Source organism: Poecilia reticulata, chromosome 4 (genome assembly GCF_904066995.2).
Source record: "Poecilia reticulata chromosome 4, P_reticulata-male-v2, whole genome shotgun sequence".
Taxonomy (NCBI): domain Eukaryota; kingdom Metazoa; phylum Chordata; class Actinopteri; order Cyprinodontiformes; family Poeciliidae; genus Poecilia; species Poecilia reticulata.
Window position 1 is genome coordinate 10,452,571 of NC_088833.1, and position 14,348 is coordinate 10,466,918.

Below are 14,348 nucleotides of genomic sequence, written 5' to 3' on the forward strand. Positions count from 1 at the left end.
TTTTATTGGTAATAAAATGAAATAATAATAAAAATTTAATGGCACAAATACTTTAGCAAGGCACTTTTGTACACCGACACACATACTTTCTAATACCAATGACTCCTCTCAGACAAGTTAACATATTAATCAAAAGTATAAACCTAAAAGAATGAGGCAAAGTGGGCTTTTATTTTCTTTATATTTAGTAATGAATAGAAGTTTCAACTTAAAGTTGCTTAAAGTTTTCTTATTAATTCTAAATTAACCGGATTAATTTTAAATAAAGCCATTATAATCCAAAATGAGAAAAGTGAAACCTCAGAAGATATATTTGAAAGCTCTGCCTTAGACACTTTACTATCCCAGTAGCCTTCCCACTAATTATGCAAAAAAGAGATAAAGAATAAAGGGGATTTTTGCAGTTTGATGACTTCAAAGGCTACACTTTTTGCCCCACTAATTCGCATGAATTCCATTGATCTATGGCTTTATTTAGTTATTTATTTTGCTTTTGCGGTGGATTCTTTAAATAAGGTACAAGCAGCAGAAAAAAAGAGGTTCTTATACCCTCAAATGTTGACAATAAAATATCAGCGCAGGATGCACCAATGATGTAATATCACATTTAGCCACTAGTTAGCAGCCTTGTCTTTTTATATTTTTCCCAGATGTGCAGGGTTTTTGGTTTGATTCTGCCATCAGTATTTATTCCCAACTAAATGTATTAGTGTAATCTTTATCCATAATTGTAAACATCTTCTCTAATATTCAATTCATAATACTAACAACACCAATAATAATAGTCATAACAATAATAGTAATGGTTAGTTTTATTATTACTAACAAATTATTAAACAACAATAATTAAATAATGAGTAGATAGATAGATAAATGGATTCTTCATGAATAATAGTGCAGTTTGGAAACAACGGGGTGTTGTTTTTGTAACTTCTGCTAAATTTTATAAAACAAGAAATAAATTGTAGGGCACCACTTTTTAGTCTTTTATTCAGATTTTATTTATTCTCTACCCCCCCCCCCCCCCCCCCCACCAAGTTATACGTTTTTGTACGTGTGAGAATGTAAGAGGAAGAGATGGTGGAATGGAGAAGGGGCAGGTACGGGAGTTTGAGCCACTCCTCCAGCAGAGCCCCGGTGCGCCCCTGTTCCAATGGAAACAGGTGGGATTCCCGAACTCTCCAATCAAACCCGCCCTGTGCTGTGGAGCAGGGTGGAGAGTGCAGAAGTCCACAACCGGAGGCAGGACTCAACCAACTTCTACGTTGCGAACAGGAAAAGTCGGGAAAACACATCTTCCCCTGCATGACGCCGTCTGTCTTGGCCTGCATGTGTCCTCGGAGCGTTTCCTGCAGTTCACCGGGGCGCTGCTGAACTTCTCCCCGCCGCTCGCGCTGCTGTTTAGGCGGCGTCGGAGCGTCGCTGCGCTCGGGACGCCTCGCTGCTATGAAGAACACCTAACTGACCGGATATTCGGGTTGTTTTTCTTGGATTTATCCCCTTTCCAATCGACCTGGCTTTTATCCTGGTCGCGTTCTCCTATAGTGTGGATATATAAACAGTTGGGAAAATGCCTGGGAAAACCAAGTATAACCTCGTTGATGACGGACACGATTTGAGGATTCCGTTGCACAACGAGGAAGCATTCCAGCATGGGATCAACTTCGAAGCAAAGGTGAATTCTCCCAACTCCTTCAAAGTGAAAATGCGGCAGTGTTGTCGAGTTTAAGTGTGCGTTTGTTTCTAGAGAAACCTTGAAACATGAATAACTTACGATAGAAATCTCATTTTGCGACTTTGGAAACAAATCCTGTGAGGTTTTGTTCTCAGGGAAAGTCATTTATGATCTTAACAGACAAACTAAACTTGTGCCCATAGAAGTAATAATTCAAGTACATTCTTGACGTGTTGTGGTTAATACAAACAAAGTAAACTCCAGCTGTTGTGTCATTAACACACCTTTTGTACCTGTCATGTTTCACCTTCTTGGCGGCAGTATATCGGCAGTCTGGATGTGACGCGGCCGAGCAGCAGAGTGGAGATTGTTGCTGCCATGAGACGGATCCGGGTGAGTGCAGAACCGGGGAGTGGGGGGAACCAAAAAAAAAAAAAAGGAAAAACAGTTTAATTCTGTGATTATTAACGTCGATGCTGTCCAGATATGTGCGTGGGTACAGATTGGGATCTACATTTGAAATAATTGGATGCAGTGTGGTTGTCAACTTTTGTACTGAGTTGACTTATGGTATTATTTTAACAGTTGTTTGCATCAGTTTTTCCTTAGATTTAAAAAAAATATATAATAAAATATCACTCCAATAATTTACAGTTTTACAGGAAAACCTTCCTTCCTGTGACCTCTAAACTGTCAACTCCATCCTATTAGATAAACAGTTTTCAGATTCAATTTTACAGCGCATTCAATTTTAGTTTAGTGTATATACACTCTAATTTGGTGTTACGCTTTAGGGGTAAATGGAAAGCAGTGTAAGCTTCAGTTTATACTGAGTTTTTCCTTTCCTGCACCTCTCTTTTTAGAGGTTTCTGATGTAGCAATAGTTTATGTGCTTGAACAACTCATCTTGTTGTTGCTTTATAGTCCTACTCCACAGCACATTGAATTTGAGCTTTTCTTGCAAACAGTTCCAACCAGAACCTGTTCTGAGTTCCACTTAAAGCATCACAAATATGACAAGCGGGACTTCTATCACAGTTTGAGACCTGTAGGATTTTGCTATTTAGAGCCAAGCCACTGGGCTGAGAATCGAAGTTTGTCTCTGCTGTTGTGTCTTGAATAGAAAACATATTTATCAAAACATCTGTTATTCAATAAATGTATTACGTAACACTTTGAACCACATACAGAATAAAAAAAAAGTTAGTGCACGACTAGATGTTTTTTAGTTGTAAACTAAATGTGCTCACTGTCTTGTGCTCGGCTTGCCTGCCAGGAGGTTTGGTCTCCCAAACCTCCTGGCAGCTTCTGAAGGTTTCCTTTGAAGTTGTGCACTGGACTGTGATCTCCCTCCTTTCTCTCTCTTTCCTTTTTTTTCTGCTCTCTGAAGCTATATTTTACAGCTTTCAATTCCAGGAAGTAGACTTAATCTTAATCAGTGCCAATTTGACTGCAGACTTTTTTTTTTTAAGCAAGCTGCTGTAGGTGAAGCCAGTGGTGTTGATGTTGAGGATTATGGCAAACCTCAGCTGTTTACTACGATTAATGGAGGATTCTTTCTAAACCTCGTACGCATGTTCACAAAGCCACATAAGCCACTTCTCCTCATATTTGCCCTTGTTTTTGTCTGAAGCAATATAGTGCAGAATGTACAGTGCAAAAAAGAAAAGCATTTTTACCTCTATGCACTTTCACATTTTGTCACAATGCAACCTCAAATCTCTAAAGTATTGTACTGGTATTTTATGTGACAAACCAGGTCAAATTAAGTGAAATGATGCTCAAGATTAAAAAATAAGTCTACATTTAATATTGAGATGTGTGGTGTGCAATTTGTATTAAATCTCCCTGATTTAAGATGCCTTAACCTAGCAGTTCTCAACATGGGCGGTACCGCCCCCCAGGGGGCGTTCAGAGGACGGCAGGGGGCGCTGGCAGACATTTTTACAAAAGGGGGGCGCTGGGATGCCTTTGGGGAGCGTTTGGTCGAAGGTAAACTTTACACCTTAAATGCACAACAATGCCAGTTTAGACTTTGAGCAACTTGGTAAAACTGTATTGTGTAACATTAAATAATGCTTGGCTGCAACTGTATCGATGGCAGCTCTTCTTCTATTCAGTGTTTGTTAGCTTCTGTTAGCTTCTTGGCGCAGCTCTGTTCTCCTGCTACTGGTAGCTAAAATCACGATACCCTCACTGTGTATCCCTCTGAAAAATGAACCTATTTAAGTAAAGAAATAAAGAAATCCCTCCATGGGTGATACCACGATAGAGTGCGTTCATTTTATAGCGTTAACACAGTGCTGTAAGTGGTCCGGTATGAAACGGGGGTGATGGAACAACACAACACTTTTAAATTTCAATAATCAGAATGCAGAAATTGTTTCCGTTGTTTTAAAAGGTTTATGTCAGTCTGCCTTTTCCCCATCGATACGCTTCCCAACCGCCCTGCACCTTAAAAAAAAAGACGCGCACATTGTGCAAAACTCTGAAACAGGAGAAGCGGGACATAAAACGGAGCGACGAACTAGATGTGAATTATGGCATAAAAACAGAGAATCCGACGCCGAACAGTGAAAAAATCAGTGAAGTCAGTGGAGAGCACCGGAGCTGAGCCTTTTTTCATTCAGTATCATCAACAGAAAGAAAAAAGGCAGGAGGAGACGATAAAGCCGATAATTAAAATGAGGTCGATAGGTTTAATTTATCGTGCTATTAATTGATTTATCGTTTATCGCGACAGGCCTATCTCTGTCTCATATTTGTATGGTATTAAAAGGATCTGGAACTTTTGGTTTTCCACTGAACGCTCTGGTTTGCACAATAAATGCCATGTAGGTGAAATTTTATGGATGATACTCTGATGTCCTATTCTCCTGAAGGCAGCACAGAGCTGCACCACCAGAAACCGACAGAAACACTGAAGAGAAGAAGGGCTATGATTAATGTAGTTACAATTCTATCCATGTTTTAATGTTGCAGAGCTCAGTTGTTTTGCAAATATATCAAAGTTTAAACTGGCATTGCTGTACATCTTTTATCTGGTCATTTTGTGAAATATTTAAGAACTAGAAAATGACACAGAATAAGAATATTTTTCCACTCTGATTGGCTGCTGTTAGGCCTACCAATTTTAACCTGAATGTCCATTGCATTTTTCGTAGACGCCTGTGAAAATAATTTCTATTTCCATGTCGTTTTTGTTCTCTGGGAAATTATTTTTTATAATAAATACAGAAACAAACATAAAAATCAAAACATCTACAATAGTAACCCATCATTTGCTGCAGTTGCAACTCTAGGTTTTGTTGGGGGTATGGCTCTACCAGCTTTGCACATCTATAACTTAAAATTTGCTGTCATTCTTCTTTGCAAAACCACTCAGGTGTTGTCAGATTGGATGGAGTATGTCTGATAAGAAATTGTGTTCAGGGTGGTGTTCAATTGTAGTTTTTTTTTTTGTAAACGCGGTGTTTTCTATAATGGTCAAAAAAGTATTGTGTCCTTTTTTATATGAAACAACTTATGGCACTCTTCCATAACTGACAGATATATGGAGTACTCAAGAAATAGTTCTCCCATATACATATGCTCCAACCTAAGGTGTGGACCTCTGTATCTCTTCCTGACTATCACTGATCATTTTCAATGTTCATTTGATGGATGAATAGCTCTTTGTGAGATCTACACAGAACACACATGATAAAACCCTAATGAAATACATTAACAGTTAGCGGCTTAAGCCTAAGAATGCTTAGGTTCAGCCTGGAAAAACATTTTACTTAGAAGCAGTGAGCTGCTTATATGAAGCAGACCTCCAAGTGTGCTGCCCATAGCAGCATTTGCTGGTTCTGTTGTTGGCAGGAAAATAGGCCTCGGTCTGGCCCTTCCTGCATGAAAATGGTTTGACATTGGCCTGACAACACAATGGAAGGAAGCCACAGGTATCTAACTTGGAGAGGAAGTCGAAATGGAAATCTTGAGAGAAGTGGGGAAGCCATGATGACGTTTGTAAGCTAGACAGATTTTTGGCATTCATAGATACTTGACAAAGACTCTTGGTTTAGTGTTTTTGGAAGGAAAAGAATGCTCATTTAATGTCGGTATCTTTAAGGATGTTTTCCTATTTATTTCTTGTCCTGAGCAACTGATAGGCATAAACATTTTTTCGTTTTTAAATTTTTTTATTAACTTCTAAGTGAAAATTTGCACAAACTTATATTACCGTAGAGTAGAACAGGAAAACAATCACAGATTCCAACAATGTTTGGCCTAATTTGAGTCTAGGATGAAAAATATTGATAAAAATAAATGTTTGTTTTTAGAACAGCAGATGGGTTACTTATACCTAATTTGACCTTTGATGGACTTTAATCATTTATGATTCAACAAGGGGGGCAGTTAACTTTTTACATAGGGCCCGGTTGATTTTGGGTAAACTCTCTACCCCCCAAAATTACACATTAAATTAAATTATATGAAAACCAACTATTCTTTTACTCAGTTCATTGTTGTTGGTAATTAAAACTATTTGATGATCTAAAAAAATATAACATGAGGAAAAAAATATGTCAGAAATAGGATGCATGTTCTCAACTAAGTTAGTTTGAAGTTGATCCTGCCTGTTGATAAGGAACCACTTTCATGAAAGTCAAATTTGAGTTTTCTCTTGCATCAGGGGGCCGACCAGCTTTCCATAACACAAAGCGTCATATTTCTTTTTTTTATTTACATTTTTCATTAAATGTTGAATTTAATTTTATATTTTAACAACTTTTTTGTGTCAGCTGTATTAAATCACATTGTCTTATTTTCTCAAATTATTAAACTTCCACTTATTTATAAAACAACAAAACAGAAACCCACTAGGTTTCTGAATAGAAAGACATAAAGAATAAAACGTGTGAAACACTTAATTCCCCATGAACAGAGTAATGTTCATATATTATTTTGATGAGGATGGCAGAGTTTCTTTGTATAATTCATCTATCTTGCAGATCTTCCATAAAGCCAGATAATCAATTCATTCACAATTCAACACAGTGGAAAAGGGATTAATTTATGGTCCTTTTATTTTTCACTTGATAAATGAAATCATTTGAAAACTGTTTTTTTGTAGCTACTTTGGTTGTTTTCATCTGATATTAAATTTAGTTTGATCTGAAGAGTGTATGATTAAAAAATTATTTCTAGAAATAAGCATAACTTGCAATAAAAATCACTTAACACGCTTAAGAATATGGTCTTATGTTTTGCATTTTCACCTCTTGTAAGACTGTCATTTCAGACAAGACTTCTACAACACATCTATTTAGTGCAATACACAACTTTAGCAACTCTGACATCTTTCCAGGCTCTAATGTTGGAGCAGAGATATTGATAAGCTAAAACATGTACACAATCAAAGTGTCAACATTTTTATTTATTTTTGCAGTTTAATTTAGCGATCTTATTTCTGATAGCTTCATATTTGTCCGAGATTAAAGTTTGTTCATATAAGATTATGAATTTGAACTAAGTCTTTCATGTAATGCACTCACTCATGCACAGCTGTAAAACCTGGTTAAATTTAATAAGATGACAACTGATGCAAAGACACATCACTACTGACTTGTGGTTACATCGTTCAGAAAACTTGTTTTTAACAATATTTATTTTTTAAAATAAAATACATGATTTTTTATATATATCTCTAACTGCCATTGTGTCAGTAGACTCTTGAGTCATGCAGGCTTGCTGGAAACATTTCAACGTTTGCCGTCATTGTTCATTCTGTGCATTAGTCAGCTGTGAACCAGTAACTGATAATGAATTAAGGACACAGCAAAGCAGGAAATGGCAACAAACTGCACACTACTGCAGGAAACTTAGCAGGATCAGATTAAGTCCCATTTCTCTCAGATGTAGATTTTGTAGAGTTTCAAACTCTAATCATTAAAAAAAAAAAAACATCACAGTTCTGTCTTATGTTTCTTTTTTATCTTGAAAGAACTTTCAGATGAAGGTCTTTTCTTACATAAATGTCTTTGTAAATGAAATTTGTTACTATTATCATTATCTGGCAAAGAGCAGAGGCATCTTAACTGGTTAAAAGAATGGGAGACCTTTACAATGAATTAAAGGGATTAATTTCTCATTAATCTGTCTCTGCTGGGTTAACTGTATGTAGGAAGATTGAACAGCGTGGGGTGAGAAGATTAGATCTGTCTGAAGATTTGTGAGTGGAGACTGCCAGAGCACAGCAGTGTTGCTCGGCCTGAGATGTGAGAGATAAACGGCAATTTGTGCATCTTCCTCTCTAACAGACTGAACTGGCACCTTTCTGAGTTCACATTTATAAGAAATACAAGAAAAACGAAACTTTGTGAAAGTCACAAAAGTTTACATGAACTGTCATGTTTTTTATTTTTTTCCGGTGGGAAGAAGTGGAGCTCGTTATGAAAAGAATGAGACAAATTGTACTCATCAGTTTGGAGTAAATTATACTACAGCATGACAAACTATCCAGGCTATGATAGATGCAGTATCAGATAAAAATGACAAAACTATAAACATTCATTTTAGAAAGTACAGTTACACATGACAGCTCAGCTAATCCATGCCATGAAGTAATTAGATTGTTAGTCTTTATAAGGCAGCCACCTATAAGGCAGCTGTTGGGGCAGCCACCCCAACATTTACAGCAATTGTGTGCATAGCACATTGACTCCAATTTAGATTCATATGCTGATTGTAAAAATTCTCACTCACACAGATTTAAAAAAAAAAAATGGTGGTGCAAACTCAGGCATAATTTGAGAGCAACTGAATCCTATGATTTTGTTTGGCATGGATCATGTTGTGGTATCAATGTGTGCAGTGGGTTTAGAGCATCAAAACCATAACTGCGTTCAAATACTTTTAATACATTCCTCATAAATTGATATAGAGTCTAGAAAAAGGATGAAGACGATTGATGCCCCCAGATGTTGCTGCCTTCTGTCAGTAAGCATTCTGAAGAAAGCCAGCTTTCTCACGTAAGGACAAGCTTTGCTGTTCAGGAGTATTTCTGGTTGAGCGATTGTTCAGTATTTTTGAAGTTGTGTTCTTTGAAAAGGTCATACGCTGTTTATATGAACCTATGTTAGTTCCTCTCATAGGCTGTCAGAGCTAAATGACGGAAGGAGGACAGTGGAGACTACATTTCTGCTGGAATTAGTTACTTTTGAAAGATTCAGTTCATCCAGAAAGTATTAACAGTGCCTACATTTTAAAAAATGTGATAATAAATAAGCAAAAAAATATGAAATCACAGACATATTCACAGACTTTGTTCAAAACCTGTTGCTGCACTTTTGAGAGCAATTACTGCCTTTAGTCATCTTAAATATGTTGCTACAAGTTTGGCACACCTATCGATGGGCATCTTAGCTCATTCCTCTTGGAGAACCTTGGAAACGTCCTTCTGGAGCGTTCCCCTCTTTTTCCAAAGCAATGCTGCAGCTCAGACAAAGGGACCGTCACACTCTGGTTTACTTCCCTGGCTAAAGCTATTCTTCCTGGTTCCTCAGTTTAGATGACCAGATAGCTCAAAGTCCTAGTTGTTCCAAAATAATTCCCGTTTATGGATTATGAAGGCCACTGTGCTCATTTTGAGCTTCAGTAAAATTTTTGTACACTGATTTGTATCTTGTGATAGTCCTAGTCCTGTCTCACAGGTCTTAAGGGATTTATTTATTTATTTTTTTACCTCAGACATGTATTATTAACTGTGGGACCTTTATGACTTTTTTTTTGCACTATGTTATTATGAGGTGTTTTAAGGGAAAAATAAGTGTAATCCATTTCGTAATAAGGCTGTAACATATCAAAATGTGGAACAAAAGTGTAGTATTGTGAATACTTCCCAGATGCACTTTAAGTCAGGTATTTTAAATTGAATGTAGACATTAACGTAGGTGTGATCTGAGCAATTTGTTTGTTCAAGTTAATGGTAAGCTTTTTAGTCGATTATCTATTTAGTGATGTCATTTTATTACATTCTGTTTAGTCTGTCCTATCATTTTTGAGTGCGGTGATTAAAGATACTTACAAAAAATTTGCATTTACAATTGTATAATTATGTAGCACTTGAGTGAGGCTTATGTTCTACTTTGTCTAATCATCTGTATGCTGTTTATGAAGCTCTATTCTTGGATTAATATGCAGTATTATGAAACTGCACAGAATGCTGCAGTCTCTTTATCAAACCACAGCAAGGAGATGAGGAAAAATAATGAGTTATGGCTGATCTCCTATGTTACCTTAATGCAGAAAGGAAACTTTTTTAAGGTATTCTAAATCCAATGTAGAAATTTCTCATAGATCAAGGGTTTTCTCTAAAAAACATCTATGAGTACCACTTAGGTGACTTTAAACCACACAGTTCATTGAGAGCTTTGCAAACTGTGCTGCTATTCTCTTTACATGTGAAGACGAAATGTTCCTTCATCACTGCAACACTGAAACAACAGCACTCTGTTTGCCACATGTGAGTAACAGGTGAGACAGAGTCCCTGTATGAGGAGTAACACTGCCATGTCATGTCAGAACAAAACAAGCTCAACAGTTTATTTTTCACTGGCTGTGTTTCAGTCAATCCTCTGTGAAAGAGACACATACAACAAAGATTTAACTAATGGCATTGTCAAACATGAGTTGTTTTCAAGTAGAGGTGTGAATGTGGGAACTTTTCTGTTTTAATTATTTCCTCTTTGAGTGGTTGGCATTTTGAGGGATATGTCATGTCACTCTGAGTAAGAGCTGTAATTCTGTTGTGAACACGACCTTGCACACTGATCCCATCTATCTGTTACACGACCAGTCTGAGTAAGCACTGTTTACGATTTTAACCTCAAACCACCTTTGAATGTCAACAGACGTTGTCAGACTGGTTCATAAAAAACTGTTTGCTGTCGTACTTGTGTGGACACTTCACACATCCCATACATGAGCATCCTGTTGCATCTTTGCACAACTCTTGCCAAAGCAAGTTTCACTGTATCATGTTGGACAGACATTGCAAATACCAAGAACTTGTCAGTGTTTACAACCAAGTGGATTTTACCTAATCAAAACTATAGATTTATGATCTGTATGCAAGTATAAATTAATACACTTTTGTAAAGGACTTCTTTTTTATCAACTTGCATGATAAAAAAACAAAGTTTTTTAATTAGAGTTTTAGTTTTAATGCACCATTATACTATGGTGTATTAAAACTGATCTCTAATCTCTGGAGATAATTTGGAGATAGGGATTTATTTGGAGATAAGCTTGAAAGTGGCAACAATACATTATTCTAATATACACTTGAAATAATTTATCTGGGAAGATTCAGAGTCAAAAGGAAAAATAAGGAAGGAAGGAGAGCCAAGACGAAAATAGAAGCAGAGATTTATTAACTTAGACTTGACCGAAATGTAGATTAAATCACTTCCACTGGACCATGCAGTAGTTGCTTTTAATATAAGCATTATGTACTAGCGACTGGTTTCCTGATTCATTCCGTTACATTTTCAATTTCTTTAAGGGTTATAGACTCTGTGTTTAAGTCTCATCTGCTCTTTTCAAAGTACAGGTTTATTGTTCAACTCTCTTTCCTAACTAAAGGTCACAGTTGAGAGGTGAAAAAGACTAATAATGGCCAATGCGTGGTTCATTAACTCTCTATTTGCTCCACTTCTGAAATTCTCCTCTGGACACTCTTGAACAGCTAGATCGATTGGGCATGATGGGTCTTTCTGTAAATCTCATTAATGTGTAACTCAGCACATTCTGAGTGTCACATTTATCTAAGCAGTTTCCATTCAGTGTAGGTATAGAAGGCATGGTTTATATTCCTTAAAAAGAGTACTGAAGAAGCAGCTAATCTTTAACTTGGTGCATTGTTCAGCATGTTGTAAATGTGTTTGTGAGGAATTGATATTCCTGCACTCAGACAGGAAAGACTTCTCAGGGTTTCTCCCTTTCTTTTATCTATGAACAAACACTATGCATTATTTAACTTAGATTTTATTAAAGGTTTAAATGCATGCCTCAATTAAAAATGTTCAATAAATCCTTTGCAATATGAGGGATTTATTTAGCATACTGTTTCATGGCAAGACCTTTTTGATTAGTGAATCTAAAAGTGGTTGTGTAAATTTGAGAACTTGCTAAAACTGTCTTTAGATAAACTATAATTCTTAGTGTAATAAGCATCCAGTAAGGATTTTTTATGTGTTTGCCACAAACCAGATGAATAATTGAAATGTTCATTTATGAATTCAATTATTACAGAAATGTCATCTTAATAAAAAGGCATATTTAAAAATAGCTTAAAATTAGTTTGACATATTTACTTTTAATCTGACAAACAAGCCTCAAGGACATTTATATTTAATTTTATTAAATATGACAGTACATTCCTGAAATTATCTAAACTTCTTTCGCTTTTTGTTCTTATTTCTAACTACTACCTTAGATGCTTCCTGAAGTTGAACTAAAAAATGCCTATCTTGGAGTCAAGAATACACTTCAGTGAGTTTGTGAACACAAAAAGGTCTGATATTTTGATGGTGACGCAGCTCAAACAATTGAAAACAGAGACAGAGGGAGCAGTACATAGCAAATCAACAATGTAACTGGGATGCAGAAACTCTAGACTTTTTTCAAAAGATTTGACAAAAAATGTTGGTAATATAGGTTTTTGGTATACTGCTGTGTGGTTTGTTTGAAGTAACAAGCAGCTCTTGGTTTCTGCAACATCACTGTCCATGTTTTTCTTTCTTTTTCTTTTTTTTTTTGCAACTCAAACAATTTGCAAACAGTTGAATTTGTCTTTCTTGTATTATTGTGAAAAGTATAGTAGCCTTTACAGTGTGTTATTGTTGAAAAACATGTAATTTAATCTCATGAAACATGATGCAAATTCTTAGTCTGCACTGAGGAAGATTTATTTACCTCAGAAGGCTAGGTACATAAAACTGAATGTCAAAGTGACCTACTGCGTTTAGGTAATAATTATCTGATCACTCACAGGTAATGTCAGAACATAAAAACCTAATTTCCAAGTTGACTCTTAAACAAGGGGAAAAATAAGATGGTGTTATTGTTGCAAAACTAAAACAGCTCATACTTTTGCAACCTTGTTCCCAATACATATGCACCATTCAAAACAAATGAAAAAATGACAGACTTTTTGAAGACAAGCCAGAACTTTCCGTGTCGCCTCAATGCCACACTGGACACAATATATATGTTTGGTGACTAAGATCCTTTGTTTTTCCTCAAAAAGTATTACAAAATGGCAACAAATGGCAGTTGCTAACAGTAGCTTTATTTAGTTGAGCATGTCAAATTAATGCCAACACCAATCTTGCCTCATTTCAGATAAGTTTATAATTTTGTATTTGGATTTCCAAAACGCTGTTTGGTGTAAAATAATGTACCTACTGAAAAAAGGATGCATATTATATACTCTGAAGAAAAGCAATTTACCGCCATGAAACTCTATGGATTCTAGAGATATTAGACTTGGTTGCCCTTCTTCAAATTTTTATTACCTCTTAGAAGTTGTTTGTCTTTGTGTCTAGATGCTGATTTAGATGTCCCTTATGCCAGGTCTCTACAATAAAACTGAATTCTTTCAGAATATTTCTCTCTTTCACTAATGACTTATTTTTTCTTGTTTCTTACTTACCGTAGCCTTTTTCAAACCTCTTCGTTTTGTCCATCTCTTGGCTCAAGGCGATGAGCCTCCTTTTCCATGAACCATCTTTTAAGCCTGTCACCTCGCCCTGCACTTCATCAGAAGCTGACTAAACTGCAGCTGATTAATGGCGTCTTTTCTTAGAACTGAAAGTGCCCTTTTCAATCCCAACTGTAACTAATGGAGGCACTAGTTTAATTTGATCCCTTGCCTCTCGTAACTTACGTCTGCCATACCACGAAACAGTTGGTTTGACAAAATTTTAATATTGTAATCTTGTGGGCAGTAAATACTTAACTAAGAAATATACCAAAAGGTGCAGAAACTGCAGATGCTGTTAATTGTAAATCCCCTTGGTAGAAAAAAAAAAACAAAACATGATTTGGTGGTTGCTTCAATTCCAAGAAAAGAAGTTAGGGGCATCGTGCATGCACATCGCAAAGATTTTAAGGGTTTTACGAGCTGGCTCTGTCAGGTACGTAAATCTGGTGCATGACATATCTCCTCCTAAGCCACAAAGTTGGCAATGACAAACAAGGGAAACATCCTCAAACTGAGTTGTCAGCAGCATTACCTGTACTGCAGTAACAAATCTTAACTTTTTCCAAACATTTCTGTCATAGTCTCATGCTGCTTTTCACAGCCCAATGCTTTTCTTGCACATTGTCTTTCTCTGACAAGATAATAAAGTAAAAGCACACAGATTAAGCAAGATTACATCCAAGTTTTTCCTTGGAGATGTATTTCTTACCCTCCCTTTTTACATACCTCAACCCCCATAAACCCCTCCCCCACATGCACCCATAAATGTCACAGGCAAGTTATAAAAATTGGTTTGGGCTGTGCCCCGAGGTGGGTGGCAAGAGAACTGTGATCCAGGAGAGCTAGATGAGGATGTTAGGGAGCTGAGCCGGTTGCATTTCTGCATCAGTTGCCCTGCAGCATAAACATGAGAAGGTGCTG

At 36.5% G+C, this 14,348-nt stretch overlaps 1 protein-coding gene across 2 annotated transcripts in view; it reads left to right on the plus strand.

The window, feature by feature from the left end:
- Positions 1-1,081: 1,081 nt before the first annotated feature.
- Positions 1,082-14,348, plus strand: part of nos1apa (nitric oxide synthase 1 (neuronal) adaptor protein a) — a 151,175-nt gene continuing 137,908 nt past the window's right edge. For both annotated transcript variants that reach the window (XM_081606181.1, XM_081606182.1), the window contains exons 1-2: positions 1,082-1,675; positions 1,997-2,068. In XM_081606181.1, coding sequence (XP_081462307.1) covers positions 1,571-1,675; positions 1,997-2,068 — 177 coding nt within the window. In that variant the 5' untranslated portion in view covers positions 1,082-1,570. The remainder of the gene's footprint in view (positions 1,676-1,996; positions 2,069-14,348) is intronic.